This window comes from Eubalaena glacialis, chromosome 15, assembly GCF_028564815.1.
Source record: "Eubalaena glacialis isolate mEubGla1 chromosome 15, mEubGla1.1.hap2.+ XY, whole genome shotgun sequence".
Lineage (NCBI taxonomy): Eukaryota > Metazoa > Chordata > Mammalia > Artiodactyla > Balaenidae > Eubalaena > Eubalaena glacialis.
Genome location: NC_083730.1, coordinates 43,554,007 through 43,579,392, shown reverse-complemented (window position 1 = coordinate 43,579,392; position 25,386 = coordinate 43,554,007). Strand labels below are relative to the sequence as shown.

At 39.0% G+C, this 25,386-nt stretch overlaps 1 protein-coding gene across 9 annotated transcripts in view; it reads left to right on the top strand.

Annotated features, from left to right (window-relative positions):
• Positions 1-25,386, top strand: part of DTNA (dystrobrevin alpha) — a 386,149-nt gene that overhangs the window by 296,999 nt on the left and 63,764 nt on the right. For all 9 annotated transcript variants that reach the window (XM_061170129.1, XM_061170131.1, XM_061170130.1 and 6 more), the window contains 5 exons: positions 7,575-7,660; positions 14,495-14,649; positions 17,393-17,498; positions 20,570-20,736; positions 24,000-24,124. In XM_061170129.1, the coding sequence (XP_061026112.1) occupies positions 7,575-7,660; positions 14,495-14,649; positions 17,393-17,498; positions 20,570-20,736; positions 24,000-24,124 (639 nt within the window). The remainder of the gene's footprint in view (positions 1-7,574; positions 7,661-14,494; positions 14,650-17,392; positions 17,499-20,569; positions 20,737-23,999; positions 24,125-25,386) is intronic.

Genomic DNA, 25,386 nt, shown 5'->3' with positions numbered 1-25,386 from the left:
GTGATTTTTTTCTTAGCACATCTTAAATCCAAGATGTCCACATTCTCTACTCACTAAAATTTTGTGCTGGTGGGAAATACCTTGTTCCAAGATTCCTACATGTTGCTAAAATGGAAGCTCTTTCCAAAGAATTTTCGTAATTGTAGATAAATTGAACATCCGTAATGTCACTCGTCTTCCTGTCAGATGTACTTTGGATGAGTGGCAGGTGGGATTTCGTGGGAGTGAGGGAGGCATGTCAACAGATTTGGCCCCTTCCATTCTCCATTCTAGACAAACTCCTGGCAAACTCACCTGGCCCAGTGCTATAAGGAATTACTTTCCTTGATGTTTTGCTAACATTATGGGGAGCCCAAAGTGATGCCAGGGCCAAATAAGGGATTTATTTCTATGTGTTCACATGTTAACTTTAGTCTCCCCAAAACAAGAGTAATTATGTCTGTGATCCCTTCTAAATTCAACATCTCACATGACTGCACCATCTAATATTAAGGGCCATTAAGTTAACCTTTGTAGTTTTCCTCAAAACTTAGTATTGCTCAGTATAAAACTTAAGTGGTAAATCAGAACATTTCACTTGTGCATTCATTAATTTAACTAACATGTATTAAGAACTCGCTATGTTCTAGGTGCTACGATAGACTGGGGATGATAGTTGAGTAAGACATGGACTCTGCCCTTAAAATGTGTTGTATTAAAATTAACTAGTTTTGACTCCTTATCCCAAGTAGATGATGGGCAAATTTGGAGGGTAGGAGCCACGTCTTATTCATCTTTTTATGCCCCACTTCTGAGGCATTGCTAATAAATATTTATTGAGTTAATAAATGTGTGTTCCATATGAACAAAATAATTCCCAGAGGAGAAGCGTGTTATGACAGAGGCATGTTGTGGAAGACAGAGGAGGAAGCAATTCTCCCAGTGAATTAAGCCACCAAAGTGTGTGAGAAACCCAAGTGTGAGTGCTGGGCCTTTGCTTATCATAAATGCTTTCCAAATGCTTTGGTAAAATATGTTGGTAAGAGAAGAACTCCTGGTTTTAGTATTCTTAAATAGAGAAATAATTCCTTGAGCCTGTTCAAAAAAGAATCGTTCAGGATTCAATCTTACTTTCAGGGACTTGATATTTGTCCTGGGGTTCTGTAATTTCAAACAGGGAACTCTCTTGGGAACTTGGAGAAATTTTATATTCTGTTTCTGTTGACCTAAAGCAAATAGACTACCAGTTATTTCTCCAGAAAGGGGAGAATAAAGGGTGTATTCGGGATCAACAAGGAATTGCTATTCGGGGTCTGCAACCCTGGAGAGTCCCCACAGGGCAAGGCAAGGAGAGCACTTTTACAGAGGGGGAAAGGAAGTTGGGAGGGCTGTAGTAAACGAAGAGTCCATGGCTTTTCATTGGCTGAGTTCTTGCCAGGAAAGGCGTCTTTCTTCTTCCGGTTGGGCTCTGTTATCATCGCAGGGCGGGAGAGCGCCCCCTGCTGGCCTCCTGACTATTTAATTGAGGTTTCTGTTTATTAAATTTTTACAGTTCCAACTTCAGCCTACCATCCCAGACCTATCAGTATCTATTTGTTCTTTTTCCTTCTTGTCAAAAGTAGATTTTCCTTCCCAGACAACTTTTCCCTAAAAGTAGTATCTTAGTTAAAAGAAGTCAGTTTGTCTCTTTGTATAGTCACGGAAAAAGCCCAGCATAAAGCAGTTACTCGTTTTCTGTGATGATGAGTCAAACTTTGAAGTAATGCATGTTTTTATGACAGACACTCTACCAATTTCCATATATATATTTTAACCAAAAGGTAAGTGCTTTCCTTTTCCCATTTTCAATCAGGTATCCCGTAGGAAAATTTGAAATTTTTCAGAGTGAGCAAACAAGGTATAAGGGGAAATAAACAATTTAAAGAAACATTGATTAGTGAAGCAATTTTAGTTTCTACCTTTGATAATTTGCTGGTTCTCTTAAATATCCTTTTAGGTGTTAATTAAATACCAAGATAACAATTTAATTGGGTATTTTTGATGTCGAGCCAGAACAGGAAAGTAAAATTTGCAAAGGCAAAAGCTTCAGGATAATTGGCTTTAAAAAAAAAATCTATTTCATGATGCCAAAAAACAAATAGTGAGGGAGAAGTGAGTAAAATATGTATATGCCTTTTGTTCTTTCTCTACATTGAAAGAGAAAACATTAAAATAAGTAAAATTTTGTTTTACTTTAAAAGTAAAATTATTCTTTTAATTAAAATGATAGGCTGGTAGTAAACTTATTTTTAAAGCTTTTACTGTACCTTTTACACTAGCAGCTTTCATTCACAAATAAAAGCTTATGTGGTCGTGTCATTGGTCACTGATTCTGAGGCCCACTCTGGCCCTAAAAGTCAATGATTCTAATGGCTACACTGTATGCTGTATCCAGTATACACTGTACGCTGTAGACAGTACTCTCAAACATATGGCTCTGTTGCCGCTTTCTTTTTTTTTTTAATTTTTTTTTTATTGAAGTATAGTTGATTTACAATGGTGTGTTAGTTTCTGGTGTACAGCAAAGTGATTCAGTTTTATATATATATTTCTTTTCCATATTCTTTTCCATATGTTTTATTACAAGATACTGAATATAGTTCCCTGTGCTATACAGTAGGTCCTTGTTGTTTATCTATTTTATATATAGTAGTTTGTATCTGCTAATCCCAAACTCCTAATGTACCCCTCCCCCACCTCCTTTCCCCTTTGGTAACCCTAAGTTTCTTTTCTATGTCTGTGAGTCTGTTTCCGCTTTGTAAACAAGTTCCTTTGTATCATTTTTTTAGGTTCTACATAAGAGTGATGTCATATGGTATTTGTCTTTCTCTTTCTGACTTACTTCACTTAGTATGATGATCTCTAGGTCCATCCATGTTGCTGCAAATGGCATTATTTCATCCTTTTTTGCAGCTGAGTAATATTCCATTGTATCTATGTACCATATCTTCTTTATCCATTCCTCTGTCGACAGACATTTATGTTGACTCCATGTCTTGGCTACTGTGAATAGTGCTGCTATGAACATTGGGGTGCATGTATCTTTTCAAATTAGAGTTTTTCTGGATATATGTCCAGGAGTGGGATTGCTGGATCATATGGCATCTGTTGTTTCTTGAGGTGGCAATCTGAACTACACATGAAATTGAAGGTGTGCTGCGACCGTAGCTTTTCATAAAAGCAAGACAAGCGTGTAGACTTTTTCTAGTGCTCCTCTTGGAGCACCATTTGCCCTGAAGCATTAGGGACAATCTACATTTTTCATCCTCAGCACACTCTGGTGGGTCTACTTCCTGAATTGTGGCCAACAGCCAACATTCCATATGTGCCATTTAACCACTTTACTCCTAGAGGCATTGCATGTACAGAACTCACTTTGGAACAATATGCCGCTTTCCTGCTCGTTTGCCCAAGGCTCCTAGGAGCTTCCTGTTATCCATCCTCAAGAGCTTGACTTTTCACTTCTTAGATACTTAAGAGATTTCACTAACTGTTCATGAGACAAACTGTCCCGACTAAGGAAGATTCCTAATGAGAATAGTTCTTGTGTTCTCCATTCGGGATGTACCAACTTCTCCCTAATTTTTGCTTCTGGTGTCAATGCCAATTCTTTTTTCAAAACAAAATAGGGACCCTGATCCCAAGGTGACTTTGTTTAAGTAATGGTCTTTGGTGTGGAACCTTGTCAAAGACCTTTAGAGAATCTTTCTCTTTCCACCCCTTTTCTACATCCTGTTATATCTACTGAAAATGTTCTTTAGAAAGATCCCTTTGTATTTAACTCTTTGGTGCCTCCGTTCTCCATAGCCAAGTCCACCATCTCCACTCACTCATTCAACTCCTTAAAGGTTTATCCAGTGCCAGGGCTGAGCAAGGTCTGAACTCACCTGGTACTGGCGTGCTTCCCGCGGTGTACATTCCTGCATACCCCTGAATCCTTCTTTGTGACAGGGGTCACATTTGCAATCTGACATAGTAGCTTACATATCAATAAATTCCAGTGGCCTAATTTCACCCTTCAGTTCCTGCAAAACTCTTATTGAGCCGCCCTCCACTGGGTGATTTATCTAGATTGATTATGTCAATTTGGCAAAATAGCTCTGATACAACCACTCTTGGATTTAATAGCAGTAATCTTGCATTTCCAGCAACAATACAGGACTGGTAATCTCACTAGGACCTTCTGCATTAAAAGCTAAGGTTTAAGAATTCACCCGTGAGCTATCATCATTTCATCCTCTGGAGAGCTCTCTGTCCCAACATCATCTGTGGTCTGTCCTCTTTCTTGAGTTAAATTGTCCTCTCTGAGTAACACTGACATATATACACTACCAAATGTAAAATGGATGGCTAGTGGGAAGCTGCTGCATAGAACAGGGAGATCAACTCGATGCTTTGTGACCACCTAGAGGGATGGGGTAGGAAGGGTGGGAGGGAGGTGCAAGAGGGAGGGGATATGGGGATATATGTATACATATAGCTGATTCACTTTGTTGTACAGCAGAAACTGACACAACATTGTAAAGCAATTATACTCCAATAAAGATGTGAAAAAAAATATGGAAATTAATTAATCCTGAAATTAACCCCAGACCATTTCAAAGCGCTGGGTTTTACAGATCTTGAACTACTCTAAAGTAAATGTTGAAAATGTGAACTGCATAAAAAATAAAAATAAAAAAAATTGTTCTCTCTGACTCATTGAAAGAAACTTGCATTTGCTCTTGAGGTCTCACATATAATACTCTTCAATTTCTCTGCATTTTGAAGATTACTTTATCACTATATTACTCCTATTCTTCCACACTTTGTAGACTCTCCTGTTATTACTTGAACCATGTTTCAGCTTAGGAAGAGAAGCTAATTACTTCCTAAAATAAAGTTATTGATACTTCCAGTTATCCGTGCCATTGGGAATGCAGGGGATATGGAATAATTTTGAATGAGGTGGTTTTTACAAAATCTTTGCATTTTTATTACAGCTACCTGCCCTAAAATTCGTGAACCACTTAATCAAAATTCTAGGTCACCTATTATAATGATTAATAGTCATTAATTAATATAAGGAATTTATTGTTCACTAACGCTGTGTGAGACAAAGTGTGAGGCACTGGGAATTCAACTAATTGAGAGGACATAATTTCTGCCCCCAAGGATCTCACAGTGTGGAGTCGAAATACATGCAGACACGTAAATAAACAAATCAAGGTCATTCAGTGATAGGTGAGTGACAGATGCCAAATAATAGGTAAAAGTAAAGGGAAGAGTGATTGCTTCCACATCAGGGGAAGAACTGTTTTCGGAGCAGAGTGAATGATGATATTGAGCTGAGACTCCATGAATGGGTGGGAGAGTCCTGAGCAGAGCATAGGGGGAAGGGCATTGACAGGGCACTGTGTTGTGGAGTGCAACAGAAATGGTAGCAGATGAGCCTGGAGAAAACAGATAAGGTTAGAACTATATCCCGCGGGCAAACGGAGGCAACAGGGTTTTAACTAATGAAGTACCATTATCCCTCGGTATCTGCAGGGGTTTGGTTCCAGGACCACCTACTGATACCAAAACCTGGGGATGCTCAAGTCTCTTACAGACAACCCCTATATCCACCCACAGTTGCTTAAATCCGCAGATGCAGAACCGCGAATACAGGGCTCTGACTGTAACATGGTCAGATCTGTGATATGAGTGTGCAAGCAGAGAGATCATTTAAGAAGTTATTACAGGGCTTCCCTGGTGGCGCGTTGGTTAAGGGTCTGCCTGCCAATGCAGGGGACACGGGTTCGAGCCCTGGTCCGGGAGGATCCCACATGCCTCAGAGCAACTGAGCCCGTGCGCCACAGCTGCTAAGCCTGCACTCTGGAGCCCGCGAGTCACAACTACTGAGCCCGCGTGCCGCAACTACTGAAGCCTGCACACCTGGAGCCCGTGCTCTGCAACAAGAGAAGCCACCGCAATGAGAAGCCCGCACACCGCAAGGAAGAGTAGCCCCCGCTCACTGCAACTAGAGAAAGCTCCCGTGCAGCAACGAAGGCCCAATGCAGACAAAAATAAAATAAATACATTTATAAAAAAAAAAGAAGTTATTACAGTGTTAAAGCAAGAGCTGATAGAAGCCATGGCAGTCGGAAGGGAAAGAAGGAAATGGGTTTAATATACAGTGAAGTGGGTATATCTAAACATTTATTTGGGTGGTAGTGAATTAAGGAAGAGCAAGAAATCAAGGGTGACCTCTTGCCCAGAATTCATTTCTGGGTAACTAGGTACATGGTGATTCTGACAACCCGAAGAGGGACTGTAGGAGGAAGAGCCGGTTAGTAGTTAAGTTGGTCACAGTATTATGAGAGGGCTTTGAAAGATAATGAGTTCTACTTTGAATATACTTGGTTTGATGCAGGATATCCAAGTGAAGATTTCTAATATGTAATTATGTAAGTCTGGTGCTTAGGCTTAGAAATAGAAACAGGAGAGTCACTAGGATACAAGACTGGGTCAGTTTTGCATTCTGGCTAGCTGCCTTCCAGGTACTATGCTAAGAATGACAGCAACAAAGATGAATAACAAATGATTCCTCTCTGGAGTCTAGTAAGGAACAAAGACACAATAATTTATTATGGCTTATTCTTCTAATATGTCAGATATCTGAATCTTATTCATATAAATTACTTATTCTATATACTAAACCCTTGTCAATACAGACTCTACTTACCTTTCAGCTACATTATTACTTTAAATAACTCTTTTGATCATTCTTAAGAGTAGCAACCACCAAAGAAATGAATTACTAAAATGATACGCTGTCTGGTTCCAAGGATATAATAAACAGTTTATTCCAGCTGGAAAAATCATTTAGCAGAAATACTCTACTTCTTATAGAATGCCCTTTATATCACATTTTGTGAAGGACAAGTTAGTTATACCTCTTGAATCAACGAAGATTTGGCCACTCTCATGTCATTTAGGTAGGAGAACTATTCAAAAGAGCTCTTACTTTTGCCCCTTTAAAATACCAACTCCCTTTGAAAAGTAAATGTATCACTTTTAAGGACAGTTGGCTTGTGGGTAGGAAATGATTGTTGAAAAAAAAAGTGTGACGAAAAAGTCTCCATATTAACCCTAACCCTTTTAAAATTCAGGAATTACCTGACACACACGACTTAAGATTTTTCTGAAGCCTTGTTTAAATAAATTATAGAAACTGTGGCATCATGATACATAAAATTATTTTATGAAACCCAAAGTGAAAAGAATGTTCTGTAATTTTCATCCCCAGGTAAATAGCACATATTTCTTTGGCTACCAGTCTATGCTTTGAACAAGGGGCATAGACAAAGAATAACTTAAAAGATTCTGCAGTCTCTTGAAAAAAGGAAACATCGAATAGAAGAGTTTTTCAGAAACATGTGTTGAACTGTATTCATAACCTTTTTTAAAATGAATATGTTCACATAATGCATGCAGCTCTGTTGTCCTATGATTTCTACAGAACAGAAAATGTCAAACTGTGTTATTGGACGTTCTTCACATGACATCTCTTTTTTTCTATCATCATTAAACAGGGAAGGCCAAGGTAAAATTTCAGTATTTGCTGTCAAAATGGCTTTAGCCACATTGTGTGGAGGGAAGATCATGGACAAATTAAGATGTAAGTTATTCTCTGCATCTCTGTTTGCTTACGCCTCCTGTATACCACGTTTTCCTCTACCCCATCCCTGCCAGGTCCCCCTGACCATTTGTGACTTTCCTCATTCTATGAGAGTTGTTTGAAATATAATCTTCATTGATCCTTGGATTTTGTCGTAGAAATGTTTTCATATTAGATAAATGTCAATGAAATGAATGTTTTCCTTCTACGTATGGATTATTATTTTTTATAACCTGTTGAGGATCACCAGTTAGACTGTTCATGATACTAAAGTAAGATATACATTCTTTCACATTCATTGTACTGTAGAACTGCCTCACAGGCATAAGTCCATCACCACAGGGAGATGAAGACCATGTTGGGCAACCTTCCGTTTCTCGATCATCTCAAGCCAAAGTTCCCGGCACATTTCCTCATTCTTCTCTACCAATGCTGTTCAAATCACTGGGCACTCCAAAGTTTCCAAAGTAGACATTGCCATGGTGTAGGCATAGGAATTATGTACGGAAACTATAAACTGAGAATTAACTGATGCCAATAAAGACATGATAGCTAGAGTGTTGAGTGCTTATGGGCCTTTTGTGTACATTTTGTCACTAAATGTGGTAGTTTTTTAACCAACAAAACAATGAGAGTTTTCTGATTTGTTTGCATGTTTTAGGTAAAGAAGCTGAGACATAGAGAGTTAATCACAGATGGTACCAGGAATTGAACCTTGACTTTTTCCCCGTACACCAGTGGTTTTCAAATTTTAGTATGTATGGAGTCACCTGGAGGGCTTTTAAAAAAAATGGATTTCTGGGTCTCATTTCCAGAATTTCTGATTCAGTAGGCCTAGAGTGGGTGTATAGCAGGCAAGAATTTTCATTTCTAACTAGTTTAAAATCATGTATATGTGGCTGTTTTGAAGAAAAATTGCCATGTAACCCTCTCCCTTCCCCTAAATATTATGAGTCTGAGTTATAATGCCGTATGACAAAGAGCACTGTCATGGGAATTGGGAGTCCCAGGTTGCAGGCCCAGCTGTGTGACTAATTTGCTGATCATTCTGTGGAAGTCACTTCGCTTCTTTAGTCCTCAACTTCCTTCTCCATCCTAAATTTGGGGATTTTGTTAGGTACCTGTAGGGTCCCTGCTGGCTGCAGGCCTCCATGACTCATGGCCTTTAGGTTTTTTGTCACCTGCTGCCTGTCAGCTGCTGAATGTAATCTCTTGCTTCTTGATGCACCAACAGAGGAAGAATAAAGAAAGATACTGGGGTCGGGGTGGGGGTGGGGGGACCTTTATTCCTTTGGAATTTCCCCAGACATGTTCCAAGAAGAGTTATGTCATTGGAGCAGTAGATAAGGGGAACCCCACATAACCACACATCTTCCCTCACTCCCAGGAACCTCCTTTCATGGACCAGCCAAGTGCAGTCAAGTTTCAGAGAAGCCCAAGCAGACCCTACAAGGTCCAGCTTAGTCTCTCTTCAGTTAGCCTGAAAGATGTAAAACTTTAAAAACATCTACCGCAGTACTTGATTGAGGATAACAGCTAAATTAGAAGGTGGCAGAAACAATGTCCTTTTAAAAAAAATAACTTAGAGTAATCCCTAAGGCATTTCCTTCAGGGTTAGGCTGGGAAGAGAAAGTTTAGCAAAATGAACCAGGGCAGAAGAAGAAACTCCTGAGGGCCTTGCGTACTGACCTCATGTCACCATTGGCCACTTATGCTGAGGACAGTAGGTAAAGGTTTTTTTCAAAGTCTGAAGAAACATTTCCAAATACTTATTCAGTGTTAGGTACCTGGAGAAAAGGGTCCCTTAATAAAATAAGTTTGAGGAAAACTGAGAAAACCAGTTTTCTGCGCTTCAGAACTCCTCAGAGCCTTTCACGAACCAGGTTAATGCTATGCCATCAAGGACCCAGGTGCTTTCCATCTTTCTACTCAGCTCTCCTCTGTGTCAGATTTTATCCTTCTCCTGAAGGTAAAAGGGGGTACAGCAATTTCAGGAGTCACACCCACTCCAGAGGCCCCCAGCCCTTACGTCTCATGGCCAGGGTGGCATCACAGACCAATTACTACATCAACAACTGCTGACAGGAGAGGAATGCCCATGATGGTCAGGGAGTCTTCCAGTCATTCTCACCTCCTGGGCTGAGAAGAGCCACTGCTTTCCCATAGCCCAGGAAGAAATTTGGGGCCAATAAAGCTGAAGGGGATGGTTGTTAGGTAAGCAACAAATGACATCAGCACAGTCACAAAATTCAAGATTTAACTAAGTGTTCGAGCAGATCTTTACCACTTGTCAAATCCCTCAAAGTTCTCCCGCAAGTCTGAGATTTCAAAGCAAACAGTGTAACTGCTCCAGTGCTGTTTTCCCACCCCATCCCATCATTCACCAAATACCCACGATCAGTGAGCAAAGCATGCATGCTTTCCAGTGGCCAAAGTCAATCCTCTGCAGCTCAGTGAAAGAAGTCACAAATGCACGAGTCCCATTGGAAGGAAACTGTTCTCCAGTGTGCAGAAATAAGCTTCAGAGAGTCACAAATTCTGTAGAGAAACAGACTGTGTGATCACGACATTTCATGGTACCTTCTGGCAGAGCAGCAGACCTGAACGTGCCCCAGTTCTCTGAATGAGGAGTCACTATATAGTTAATCCCAGAAAGGTAGTTTTAATGGTTTCCAGGTAAGTCAGTTGAAAGCAATTTGGCCAAAAACAATTTAGCTAAAAGCAGTTTGGTTGGAAGAACCTCTCCAGAATGTTAATCAGAAATGAGTATCCTTAAGTCACCAATATTTCAGTGATTGAATGAACAAATTGAATTGTTCAAACAGAATGAACAATGTTCATTGGCTGAATGAACAAATATGGGCAAATCCACCCACAGACAGCCATGGTTGACTCTTTTTTTTTTTTTTTTGACTTTTTTTTTAATAGATCTTTATTGGGGTATAATTGCTTCACAATACTCTGTTAGTTTCTGTTGTACAACAAAGTGAATCAGCAATATGCATACATATGTCCCCATATCCCCTCCCTCTTGAGCCTCCTTCCCACCCTCCCCATCCCACCCCTCTAGGTGGTCGCGAAGCACCGAGCTGATCTCCCCGTGCTATGCGGCTGCTTCCCACTAGCTAGCTATTTTACATTTGGTAGTGTATATATGTCCATGCCACTCTCTCACTTTGTCCCAGCTTACCCCTCCACAGCAAGCATCATACTCAATGGTGAAAAACTGAAAGCATTTCCACTAAGATCAGGAACAAGACAAGGATGTCCACTCTCGCAACTCTTAAGTCAACATAGTTTTGGAAGTCCTAGCCACGGCAATCAGAAGAAAGAGAAATAAAAGGAATACAAATTTGAAAAGAAGTAAAACTGTCACTGTTTGCAGATGACATGATACTATACATAGAAAATCCTAAAGATGCCACCAGAAAACTACTAGAACTAATCAGTGAATTTGGTAAGGTTGCAGGATACAAAATTAATGCACAGAAATCTCTGGCATTCCTATATATCAACAATGAAAAATCAGAAAGAGGAATTAAGGAAACAGTCCCATTTACCATGGTTGAATCTTGGTAAGTGGAATTGTGGGTTTTCTTTAGTCTTCTTTTGCTGGCTTGCATTTAATCATAAAACAGGCGGAGTAATGATTTTATAATAAGCATTGCTTTTATAATAAGAAAAATAAAATGAAAGGATATGGAATGTCTTGGGATTTTCCTTCTTTAAATTCTAATTCACTTTAAGCCAATATGCCAACTGCGCTTGTTGGGCAGTTTTTCTATTTTTGTGCATAGGAATGAAAGAGATTTAGTTCATTCCAACTAGCCCCTTCATGTTGGAGAACACAGGGCAAGAATAGTTGGCAGAAAATAATTTAGAAATTTTAAAAAGCAAAAAAGTAGAAAACAGCAGAAATTTTAAAGCTGAGTTTTAAAAGCTGCTTTAAATGCATTAAAAGGAACAACAACCCCCATGTTGCATCCCAATTTCCAGTGCTCAGGTCCACCAGGAACCAGTATGCAGGGTGTTCATCAGGTACCCCAGGCAGCAGAGAGTGTGAGGGCGCTCCCTGCAAGCGTGGAACATAGCTACCTATACATAAATGGACCTAATATAATATATTCTGTTTCTGTCAAAGTGGTTTTGGTCTGAATATAGGCTGTTAAGGATCTTAAGGAATTCTGAATCCAATGCAATAAGCCTGGAAAGTCAGGTGCTATTCTAAAGCTTCTGGGGAGGGCTTGTTTATGGCAAACACCTTGTATTTCCTGAGTTTCTATTACTGAACAGGTTGTTCGGCCTCCAAGCTTACCTCCAGGATAATATTTCTAACTTGCTGGCCTGCCTTTAATTCTTTAGTACCTCCTTCATTACTGATTGTTCTTTATACTTGGCCTAGAAGTCCCTTTTGTAAGGAAATCTTCCCTGACTCACTCCTCCCTCTAGGAACCCTCTCTCTGAGCTCCTGCTGCACCCTGTACACCCTATTGCTCCTGTACTCACACCACCTTGTCACCGTACATGATGTCGTGTCATCCAGGATGCAAGCACATCTCTGTCTTCCCCAATACACTGGGACCTCCCAGAGGGCAAGAACTATGTCCTGATTTTTCTGTATAACCATTGCTTAGCGCAATTTCATGTTTATTAGGTGCCAAGTTAATTTTAGTTTAATAAATCAATGAATGTAAGTTCTTCTGAAGTATCATTGTAAGGTGCTGCAGGAAACACAAAGGTAATTTAGGCTATGATTTGGAACCTTATAGAACAGTCCTATCGGGGAGGCAAAGTCTAAACATACCAGGTAAATGGCAGAAAAGTGTGATATAAAATTAATAATAAAAACAGATAACATTTCTGTACCATATCCTAGGTGCCAAGCATGCATCTGTGTGCTTTTCATCTAGTAACTAGCTTAATCCTTGAAACAGCCCTCTATATTATATAGATACACATATATTTCATGTTATAAGCATATTACATATATATGTGTGTATATATATGTGTGTATATATATGAGTGTGTGTGTGTGTGTGTGTATATATATATATATATATATATATATATATATATATATATATATATATATATATATATTAAAAAAACAGAGGGCCCAAAATTAAGGTACAAACACATACCATGTTGAGAGCTTCCTCAGAGTCCCCTCATTTCTTTTTAAAAACCTGAGTGGTCATGCACAGCCACTTCCCTTTAATCCCAGGGACTTAGCCCTAGTTTGGCTATTGCTTAGTAGAACTTTATCAGTACAAATGAATTTAATATTACCTTCAAGTTTGTGAAAGGTCACTGTAGGTACCCCTTCTGCTTTTACTCTAGTTAGAGATGTTTAAATTATTTCAGTGGGAGATTTGAAAAGCCTAAGCTACTTTTCAAAATGTGCCCTGGCCTAGAAAATCCAAATCTAGAAGTTCATCAGGATGGCCAAATTATAGTTAACCGCCCGGCCCCCGAACAAACAACATGGCAGCTTTAATGAGAAAGTACACTTACTTCTTCAAGGTTTCTTTTTCCTCCTTTTGATAGGAATTCTTGAGTTTCTATATTTGGAATTATACAAGAGTTTTGTTTTTTGGTTTTTGGGGTTTTTTTTGCTGTTGGCAACTTCTTTTTTTGACTAGTTATAATGAGACATGAGAGATGAAATTCACTAAGTAAACAATATTGTGAAAGTGAATGAGAACAGCATTAATTTTTGTTGCTCATGTAGAATTTCTGTAGCTTCATAATTGTTTAACTATTTTAAATGCAATAGAAACCCTTTGTAAGTGGACTATTTAAAGAAAATGAGAGCCAATTCACATCCTCAAAACATAATCCAATAAAAGCCTATAATATGCTTAACATCTGGCTTCGGTGTAAAACAATGTCCCCATATTACATTTTGACCTTGAAAAATTAAGTCCAAAATGAGTAGAGGTAGCATATTGACTTTACAACAGTTTATCCCAGCAGCTGTGCTGGCCTCGTTACAATCTAGCATGGTGACAAACCGTATAATAGACAACCCTTTCCTTCCAATAGTGATCTCCACAGAGGAATTACAGAGTACCTTGGGAAATTATGCCAGTAATATTCATTAAGTGCCCACAGTGGCAGAAACTGAAGAAAAGAGGTTCAGTGAAGCCAGTGGCTCTGCTGAGAATAATCTGGAACCCTGACTTTACCTCACTGATCGTCGGCAAGGCCAGGCTTCCTCTTGACTGCATGAGGCAAAAGACCCTTCCCCATAAATCAATTGCCTTCCACCCAGAACACTATGATTTATAGGAAGTTTTCTGCTTCTGTGGGAAGTTAATCAAGTGTTTTCATTGCATCCTTATCCCCATTATGTCTTTCATTTTTCAATATCTTAAACCAAAACCCAAACGTTTTAGTGACAATATAGGCGGGTAAATAGCTAGCCTGCTAGATACACACACACCCTAACATTGTGGTAATATTTTCATTGTGTATTTCAAAAGAAGTCAGCATATTTCTCACATGTACAAAAATTCCTCCCGTTGAGTTATATATGAGTTGATAATTGACCTCAAACTAAAAATGTGATGTTCTCTGTCTTATCAAAATATGCTAATTTTATCCAAATTGCTAGTTAATGCTGTATGCCAGAATCATCTACAGAAAGACACCAGAGAAAACACCATGCCAGGAATATCTCAGCACAAAAACTAGCTTTCATATTATTCTTTCATAATAAATTATATATTTAGTTTCTGCCACATTTTTTGTTATTTGCAGTAGATATGTTGAACTAAAACAGTGGGGAATCTTTATGTGATGAATAAAGATCTTTCCTTTTCCATCCATCAGATATTTTCTCAATGATTTCTGACTCCAGTGGGGTGATGGTTTATGGACGATACGATCAGTTCCTGCGGGAAGTTCTCAAACTACCCACAGCAGTGTTTGAAGGGCCTTCATTTGGTTACACAGAACAGTCAGCTAGATCCTGTTTCTCTCAACAGGTAGGAGAAAACTTGTTTAAGGAAGTGTCTCTCGGTGGCTGCTCCCCTGTGTCTCACAAGTCACTACTTCTTCATGGTAACTTGTAGTGTATCTTCCAGCTTCTGACAAATGACCTCTGAGTCAGTAACTGAACTCAACATATTTGGATAATAATAATAGGTGGTGTTTCCTGACCATGAGCCAGGCATCATGCTAAATTCTTTATTTGCATTGTCTAATTTAATCCCTACAACAACGCTATAACCTCGGAAACATTATTACCACCACACTATCAAAAGGGCTGAATTGTTACTCAGCCTCACATGAAACACCAGTCTGACCCAGCACTGAGCTTCACCAATGTTTAGCAAAGGAGACAAGAAAGGAATCACAGCATATGCCCCATGCCATCTGGGAGGCCCTAAATCTTCCACTAAATTGGGGCTCAGAGCAACATGTTTTAACTGGGGGTGGTACAAGTCAGCCAAGGGAAGCTGCTTAGTTTTGGGGGACTCTCCGTGTTTATATCTCTCCAGTCATGTGGAAAATCTACATGTCTAGAACTATTCTTCAGCACAGCATAGTGGAGATTTAGAAATCCATAAACCGAAGATTTGTTTACGATTTTTAAAAATCCGAACTAACCAAGTATGTCCTCTAAAAGGATCCCTCAGCAGCCACTGAAAAGCTGCATTTACCTCCAGCTAGTAAACCTCATCTGTCTATCTATCTGTCTGTTTACTTGGTGATCTAAGAGGTCAAAGGTGGCGCCTCGGGCATCCTTGTAGGGCACGGGTTTATATAGAATTATAAATGTATCCATACACTCAATAAGAGAAGGGATAGCTTGATAATTTAAGTATCAAACTCTACTCCCGCTGGGGGGCAGGGGGGAGGGGGAGGATGGGGGTCTCACCCAGGAAGCCTGTCTGACCTTTCCCACACCCTCACCCCCAGGCTGGCTTAGATACCTGGCCTCTGTCCCCAGCTAAAGCATACTCCTGTTTGGAGTTCCCTTTCACTTTCGAGTTGGTGACCTCAGAATGGACCCATTCACCTAAGCCTCTTTCTATACAACTTCTTCACCCAGAACTTCTCATCAATCACCAAGTCCTACTGATTTCACCTTCTAGAATTTTCTCAGATCTCTCTCCTCATCATCCTCGATTGCCTGGCCTCTTGCATTAAACCCCAAACTGATCTCTCTGCCCCTGGATTTACTTGTTTGTTTGTACATTTGTTGATTTTAGGTAGTGCATTGTAGAATCCTCAGGAAATATACTAATGCCTCCGAATATTTCTCATTAAAAGTCAGCCAGAATAATAGGACTTTTTTAATCTAATAGGATTTATATATTCAAAAACATTATATAGGATGTTGCCATTGCTCAAAATTCCTTTTGAAATATCCTGGAGACTGCCCATTATATAATCTTTTATATACCCTCAATGATGAGAAATTTATATATGTGGAAATCATAGTAGCATTTTTTGACTTCCAGGAGTGATTTTTAGCCAGTAAGATGAATGGTCAAAATGGATAAAATCATGTGAAGTACAAAAAGAGGCAACACTAATAAAAATAATAAGACCAGTTTATTTTTGTGCTTCATAAACTGGCTATAGCAGCAGTTCGAATGATGAAATTCCAAAATTGTTTTAATTGCTTCATTGCAAAGCCACCCCAAGTGATTGTTTTGAAACACAGTATTATTTTAGACATATGAATTGTAGTAGCTTTTGAAAAAATACTGTCTCATTCCTTATACTTTATATAATTTATCTTTTAATAATAATGCTAATAACAACCCTATAAAAAGCTTATTTAGTATTATGAGGTAAAGCTAAAACTGTAAATATCTGTCAATAAGAAAACATTAATAGAAGGGTACCAAAACAGTTGTTTTGTGAATTACAAGGACAAGTGTAAGGTTTAAGCCTTGAAAAGGCACTGTAGCTCTTCAGGGCTGATTTCTTGTCTAAAAATATAAAACTATCCCATCCACCTTGATATTCTAATTCAAAAATTTAAATAAAATAGTGATTTTTGCATGTAAATTTTTTGTCATTCATACTATGAAAATATCATATATTAATATAACTTCTTATTTTTTCATTTTGAAAGAAACTTATAGATAAAATACATTTCTTTTCTGCATCAGAAAAGCCCAGGATTATGACACAGAAGCCGACTGAATTGTAAGAAAAGATACATAAAGAAAGTAGAGAAGAGAATTTTTTTTTAATTTAGAGTGTTCTTTTCTAACAGGGAAGGATAGCTCCCTCCGAACAGGATTCACTCCTAATCTTGTATAGCAGAACCATTCACATTAACCACAAAATATTTAGTCCTTATGGAAGTTGAGGAGCTTTGAAAGGGAAGCTGTTCTACAAATTTAGAAGACTGATACGGGAATTGTCGAGTGTGCCGTGATGTACTATTGGGTAAAATTTTATGGAGAATGTCTACTCTCCATCTTTCCTCATCATTTTCATACTGTCCCTCATGTATGAAAATGATCCCCTCAGAATTTTCTGCTTGTGATAATATTGACTCAGCCTCAGTGGAGATAATCCAGTCCTATGTAGGCTTAAATATAAAAAGCAATCAATGTTTTAAATTCAGAACTAGTTTCAAGCTCTGTTTCTTTATGTATTAGGGGTTAATTGAATGTCCTGTTTCTTCTATCTCAAATGATATTTACATAGCAGGTAAATTAAGATTATTCTTGGTTCTAAATTTTTATGGGTTTTTTGATGCAGAAAAAAGTCACCTTAAATGGTTTCTTGGACACGCTCATGTCAGATCCTCCCCCGCAGTGCCTGGTCTGGCTGCCCCTTCTGCATCGACTGGCAAATGTAGAAAACGGTGAGTAGTTCCTACTGAGGCAATTTTTTAGCCTTTTTTTTAAATTGAAGTATAATTGATTTACAATGTTGCATTAGTTTCATGTGTACAGCAAAGTGATTCAGGTATATATATATATATATATATATATATATATATATATATATATAAAATAAAATATATGTTCTTTTCCCTTATAGGTTATTACAAAATATTGAGTATAATTCCCTGTGGTATACAGTAGGTCCTTGTTGGTTATCTATTTTAAATATGGGAATGTGTATATGTTAATATACATATAAATAACATATATGTATATGTTAATCCCAAACTCCTAAGGCAATTTTTTTAATTACCGAAATTAGGCCATCAAGTCTGTAGTTATTAAGCCAAGGTCATTGTTTTAGGGAGGTCTATTTAGTAGTTCTGAATTTTAATAGAACTAACCTGTCTCCCTCATCAGTAAGGCCTGATAGGTGCACTGCAAAATTAGGACTGTCCGTTCTAAAAACTTATTAAATCTCACAGTCTACCTCTCAGTTACAAATCAGGTGTGGCTTAAAAACTTACTGTAATGGAAAGAGAACCTCAGTAAGGAATGTGACATTTTCTAGTATTTGTTTTAGGTATGAACTTCTACTCTTGGTATACCTGGCATTGACTATTTCTTCCTAGGTACTCCATCAGGAATAGGTGGAGGAGATAGAAAAAACTGGATGGTTGCACCTTGCTAATCTTTAGTCATATGCTCCAAATTGTAAGCTTTCAATGGTTGTAGTTATGTAAAAGAAATGAGTAATGTAACTTTTGTCATGTGCTTTTGCTTGTATAAAAGCAAGTATTTCTCTGATAAAAGTAATTACTCTTGGCATATCCAAACTTAAATATAAAATACAGTTCAGAACAAGGTTTAAAGAAATTTAAACATGGAACAATTCAGTGCCTCCATCTGATCTTTAGATGTTCTTATTTACTGTTTAATTTAATTCTGGGAATTCTCTAGCCTTAAATAGAAAATAATTTATGTCCTATCTCTTACTAGAATCTTAACTTCTACACATCTCTTTAATATACATTGGGGTTAAAGTTAGCTTATTTTAGATTCCCATTTAGAACATCTGGCATCTGCCTTAATTATCTCCCTTAGTTAAAGTTATAAATCTATGCTGTTCTGCTCATGGAGAAGATTTAAAGAATGAACTTACTAGTTTCTCTGTAAGCACTACCAATCGTAGATTTTTTTTTATGCTTCTTATTCATCTGCTAGAGCAAAGAGCAATCAAGGTCCAGATCATGCAGGATGAGTTCATATTACTGTTTTGCAGTTTAAGAACTAGTCATTTTCCAATTATAAAGTTGTCGTTTCATGCCTTCTCTCTCAGCATTTCCTGTTGCAGGAAATGCGTTCCTTAGGCCCTGTCCCAGAACAGTTGTCCCTAGATTCAAGTCTCACTTCAGCCTTTCCCAGGAGCCAGAAAAAGGGGATATGATGCTGGTTCCGAAGACAATGTGTTCAAAACTGGTTATGTCTTTGTTTTTACAATTTACTTTTCATCTTTATTTATTTATTTATTTATTTATTTATTTTTGCATTATGGTTCAGTTTTTTTTTTTAAACATCTTTATTGGAGTATAATTGCTTTACAATGGTGTGTTAGTTTCTGCTTTATAACAAAGTGAATCAGCCACACATACACACATATTCCCATATCTCTTCCCTCTTGCATCTCCCTCCCTCCCACCCTCCCCATCCCACCCCTCTAGGTGGTCACAAAGCACCAAGCTGATCTCCCTGTGCTATGCGGCTGCTTCCCACTAGCTATCTATTTTACATTTGGTAGTGTATATATGTCCATGCCACTCTCTCACTTTGTCACAGCTTACCCTTCCCCCTCTGCATATCCTCAAGTCCATTCTCTAGTAGGTCTGTGTCTTTATTCCCGTCTTACCACTAGGTTCTTCATGACTTTTTTTTTTTCTTTCCTTAGATTCCATATATATGTGTTAGCATACTGTATTTGTTTTTCTCTTTCTGACTTACTTCACTCTGTATGACAAACTCTAACTCCATCCACCTCACTACAAATAACTCCATGTCGTTTATTTTTATGGCTGAGTAATATTCCATTGTATATATGTACCACATCTTCTTTATCCATTCATCCGATGATGGACACTTAGGTTGCTTCCATGTCCTGGCTATTGTAAATAGAGCTGCAATGAACATTTTGGTACATGACTCTTTTTGAATTTTATTTGCGTTATTTTCCCTGGCTGGTTAGCCAGAGTATAAGTTTACCAAAAGCATGAATTGTTCTTATTGTTGTTGATATCTTTAGCTCATAACATGCAGTTACTTGGATTCAAATCTCAAATATTTTACCTTGCCTGCTTTATAATTCAAATTTTCTGCCAAAGAAAGTTGTGTCTCTTGAACTATCTGACTTAGAACTGTATTCAGACAACTTACTCATCTCTTTGGGCCCTATCTGTCTGCCTCTCGGGAAATTTAAAAAAAAAAAATCTGTTAAACGAAAGCAGTGTCACTCATTAAATAAGCCCATTAGCTACTCCATTTTTTTAAAAAGTAACTCAATTCTCCCATCCAGTTTTTCTACTCTTCTTCCATTTGCCTTTCTTTCTTCTTCCTCTCATTTTCCATTTCTCTCATATTTGCTCTCAACCCACTGGACAATCAGCTGTGCTCATCCATTGTGCTTCTGAGTCTTCCGTGAGCTGTGCTGATCTCCTGGAGACAGAGAGCATTTGGGGGAAAGGCGAGCCAGTTTGGGTAATTTATAGTCTTGTAGTATAAGGGACGGGAGTAAGAAGAGCAAATGGAGTTACAGAGATTTGCCATTAAAAGAACCCCTCTCCTCCATCCCCTTCCGTTTCTCCCACCTCCACACACATGCTGGAAAAGGGTAGTGAGAGTGTAGGAATAAACTTAATGCTCCTCTCGGCGAAAACTGACTATCATCGGAAATCATGGCACACAGCAGAAAAATGCAATTCTTGTTGGACTGTATTTTTCCTTCTTCTGGCTCATACTTTTGTTTTCTTGTTTTTTTCTTCATTAACTTGCCCCTCAGTCTTCCATCCAGTTGAGTGTTCGTACTGCCACAGTGAGAGTATGATGGGATTTCGCTACCGATGCCAACAGTGTCACAATTACCAGCTCTGTCAGGACTGCTTCTGGAGGGGACATGCCGGTGGTTCCCATAGCAACCAGCACCAAATGAAAGAGTACACGTCCTGGGTAAGGCAAGGTCCAGGCAATACTTACAGTTGGATGTGTGAGTGTCGTCCAGAATGCAAGGGAATGGCAAGCATAGTGACTGAATAAAGCGACACACTTACCTTCTCCTCTCACATTCCCTCCTTCCCGTCCCACTCCCCATCTTACTGGGACCTCTTACTTACTGTGTCTGAACCCAGTGTAGCTTCCTAAGGCTTAAAATATAGGAAGACTCAAATGATATTACTTCTTGGAATATAGATAATTCAGTATCGATTTTGGTAACAACCAAACAGCAAGCACCTTCTGGAACATAATCTCATTTTCACAGTAAGTTAAGGTTCTTTTCAAGTTTGGGGGTGGTTTGTGGGAATTGCCTAAAAAATATTGTTAGTTAGATTCTGGAATTGTCTTAAGTGCATGACTGGAACATGAAGGAAAGACCTGTGAGCGTGTGGGCTTAAGGATGCTGTTTCATTCTACTTTTTTAGAGGAGGGGGAGATATTAGAAAATCATCTTTTCATGAGTAGTGCAAGTGACTAACTTGCTGGAGGTGACCTGTGATACTAACCTGCTAAAGGTGACCTGTCCGTATGATGAAAGTGTTCTCAGGAGCACGTGGCACTGAGTCTGTGGGAGGAATTTGACTCCATGAGCTTGCTGTTCAGGTGGTTTACAGTTTGCTGACCTCTGTCTCAGTTAAACTCAAAGACCAGATCCAGTGATGTTGTTCTGGTGCTTCTGTGAAAGTATTGCTCTAAGTACAGATTATTTTTCGTGGAGTGTGCCATCAGCCCTGCCAACTCTTCTTGGAATAGTTGTATCACAAGAAAATGCAGACTCTTTTAAAGCATTTTTTCTGTATTTTAATGTGTCTCAAATCAACCTATAGTCTTTACTTAAAGAGTAACTCATTTTATTTTTAAAAAGGTCTTCAGATATGCATTTTAATTGAAGTATAGTTTATTTACAATGTTGTGTTAGTTTCAGGTATACAGCAAAGTGATTCAGTTATATGTATAATACATATAATATATATATTCTCTTTCAGATTCTTTCCCATATAGGTTATTACAAAATATTGAGTATAGTTCCCTGTGCTATACAGCAGGTCTTTGTTGTTTATCTATTTTATATATAGCAGTGTGTATATGTTAATCCCAAACTCCTAATTTATCCCTCCCTGCCCACCTTTCCCCTTTGGTAACCATAGTTTATTTTCTATGTCTGTGAGTGTGTTTCTGTTTTGTAAATAAGTTCATTTGTATCATTTTTTTTAGATTCCACATAGAATTGATATCATGTGATATTTGTCTTTCTCTGTCTGACTTACTTCACTTAGTATGATAATCCCCAGGTCCATCCATGTTACTGTAAATGGCATTATTTCATTCTTCTTTATGGCTGAGTAGTGAGAATATACATTTTAAATCAGGATGTTCTTTCTAGGAATTATTATTGGGAACTGATATTCAGTGCAAATATATTAATTGTTTAGCACATGTCAGATTCTGAGTTCAAGTAAGAGTTCTTCACTAAGGCATTGTATACTGAGGGCTTGATGCCAGTTCAAATGCCACCCATCCCTACTGGCTATATCACATGCTGAGAATAGATATACTAGCGCAGATCATGAAATACCATTTAGTATAGAACGCTGGAGGAAATACTTTCTATTTTCTTATTTTAGCGTATTACCAATTTTCAAATATGTTCTATTCCAAGTCCCAGAGGGTTGGTGATTGTAGACTAATCGTTTGTAATTGTTGTTTTATGTAAATGCTGAAGTCAGATAAGGGGCCTTTTCTTAGGGGTTGTGAACTCTGCAGTTATATGGCAGGACAGTGTCTTTACAGAGCAGGATAAGACTCCTCACGAGGACAAAGGAGCCCCAATGTTTATGGGGTGAAGAGCCGTTGTTACTGCTGTTTTAAGTGTGCTAACAATTACACCTCCTAGCAAAAGCCAAAGAGGGACTTCTTGGACAATGTTCCCATTGCTTAGCTTTTAAAAATGAGGACAGGGGCTTTCCTGGTGGCGCAGTGGTTAAGAATCTGCCTGCCAATGCAGGGGACACGGGTTCGGGCCCTGGTCTGGGAAGATCCCGCACGCCGCAGAGCAACTAGGCCCGTGAGCCACAACTACTGAGCCTGCGCGTCTGGAGCCTGTGCTCCGCAACAAGAGAGGCCGCGATAGTGAGAAGCCCGCGCACCGCGATGAAGAGTGGCCCACGCTCGCCGCAACTGGAGAAAGCCCTCACACAGAAACGAAGACCCAACGCACCAAAAATAAATAAATAAATAAGTAAATAAGTAAATAAATAAAGAAGTGAAAGGGAGATAAGGCATCTAGATAGTTCAAGAGCTAAGGAGGAACTGGTAGGATGTAGGATTCAAGGATAATTTAAAAAAAAAAAAAAAAAGAACAAAAGTCACTTTGTTATATTGCCAGTTATGGACTCTATGTGTCAAAGAAAGTGACAAAATGATAAATCGCTTCTCACAGAAAGGAAAAATTGGGGTAAAGATTTATTATATGTGGTAGACTATTTTTGATAATCTTGGCTGTGAAATTTTAAAATAAACATTCCACTGGTCCAAATGTAAAAGAGGTAGCATGATGCTCTGGAAAGAACATAAACTTTAAATTCTAAAGACTCAGATTGAAGTTCCACTCTTCCTTCTAACCGGATGTATCCAGCCACACCTGAAACATCTTACCCCTGGATTCCCGCAAAACCTCCTACCCATCTCCTTACCTCCATTCCCATCCCCTCTCAAACCTTTTTCTTTTCTTAAAGAGAAGCAATCCTTCTAGAATCAGGTCACCTCTGAGATTTAACCTGTTCTTTGTCTCCCTCTGCATTTGAGGTAAAGACCACAGTCTTGGACGCGGCATATAAGACTTCAGTGGTCTCCCTCCTGCTTTCTTCTCCAGAACAGGGTCTCCTGTCCTTCTTCCATCTGGAATTACCTTCCAGTCTCCTTAGTTTTGTCAGAAGGACCCCTGCTGTTCATTAAGTCCCAGCTCAGATGTCCTGAGCACAATGACTGCTTCCATTTATCACAGCATTTGCTGACACTGTGCAGCCCGAAGCAGTTACCCTGATGGCTCATTCCAAGCATTCTGGTCCCAGCAAAGAGCAAAATCCTTGACTTAGAGTAGATTATCAAAGAAGATTTCCTGAATGAATGAATGGATATCTACTATGAAAGCAAATCATCTGATGAAATGTTACATAAATGTTGATTGTTATCACTTGAACCTTTCTTCTTCCTTCCAGAAATCACCCGCTAAGAAGCTCACCAACGCGTTAAGCAAGTCTCTGAGCTGTGCTTCCAGCCGTGAACCTTTGCACCCCATGTTCCCTGACCAGCCTGAGAAACCACTCAACTTGGCCCACATCGTGTGAGTATCTCTACCCTCCGGACTGAGAGACAGCTTTCTTCACTGATGCGTGTGCAGATCCATACAAAGACAATTAATTCCCTATTAGTTGTCAGGGACCAAGTTTTAAATTTTATTGTCTTTAAAAAAAGAGTGAAAGTCATGTTATTATAGTTTTTTTCATGGAGAGGTATACAGTACTTCTGCCCAGATGTACCAGTATACCACACAATATAATTTACCTTGAAGTGGAAAATATTCAAAAATTTTATAATTGTAAAATAAGGATGTTATTGGAGTTCGCACAATTGGACGTTAATAATCAACGGAATTACCGTGGTCAGGAAATTTTAAAGCACACCGTACCTTAACGTCATGTGTGCTTTGAGTCCCAAATAGAGAAGCCCTCTGTTTCCTTTCTCTGCACAGCCAGTCATCTTAAAGATGCCAGCAAACCTAGAAATCATTGCTGTTGTTGTTGTTTTATCCCAAGTTACATAACTTTAGAAGAATCATGGCCTGTGCAAGGGAGGGTTGAAGAGGGGGTATTGGAGGGGAAATTCATCCAAAGTATGTGTGAGTTTGGGGGGCAAAGGGAATTGGGCCAAGGAACGGTGCTACCACCCACCCCTTCCACCTCCCAAAATCCTCATGTCGGGGGACCTCTCTCAAGCCTGGGTGGCTCAGAAAACAGAGGAGGCTTAGGTAGAAGAAAGTATTTCTTCCTTGGTGTTATCTTGGGCTCAGAAGAAAGAAGTTCATTACCTACTTTGGGGCACAGTTAGGAGTTACGTAGTCACAAGTGCCTCAGGAAGCCTCTAGAACAGGCTTTTCCCCTCCTTCTGAAGTGCCTTTCATCGTGCACACTTCAGCACTGCCACCTGCACTGCAGGGCCTGTGTTTGCCTGTTAACCTCGAGAGGTGGGCTGTTGGGACACATGGGTGTTAGGAATCCACCAAGGCAAGGTTCACGCTTCAGGCGGATGAGAACATAACCCGTTAGAGGCACTGTGGTGCATCGCAGAGCCTTAGGAAAGCAGCCACTCTTTCCCTTAATGGACGTAAACAGATCCCATCAAACCACTGTGCTGCAGCATGTCTGTGGACTTTGTATAAATCCCACAGGGCTTTGTTTGGTTTACCCTGGGTGTGCGCTGAGGGTTCATTGCCCCCAGCAATCCACACAAGTCTGGAAGCATCCACAAACTAATGTAAACTGATTCTGTAGAATGTGGTTGACTTATTTTTGGAAATTTTGCTCCCCCAAATAAGCCTCAACGTAA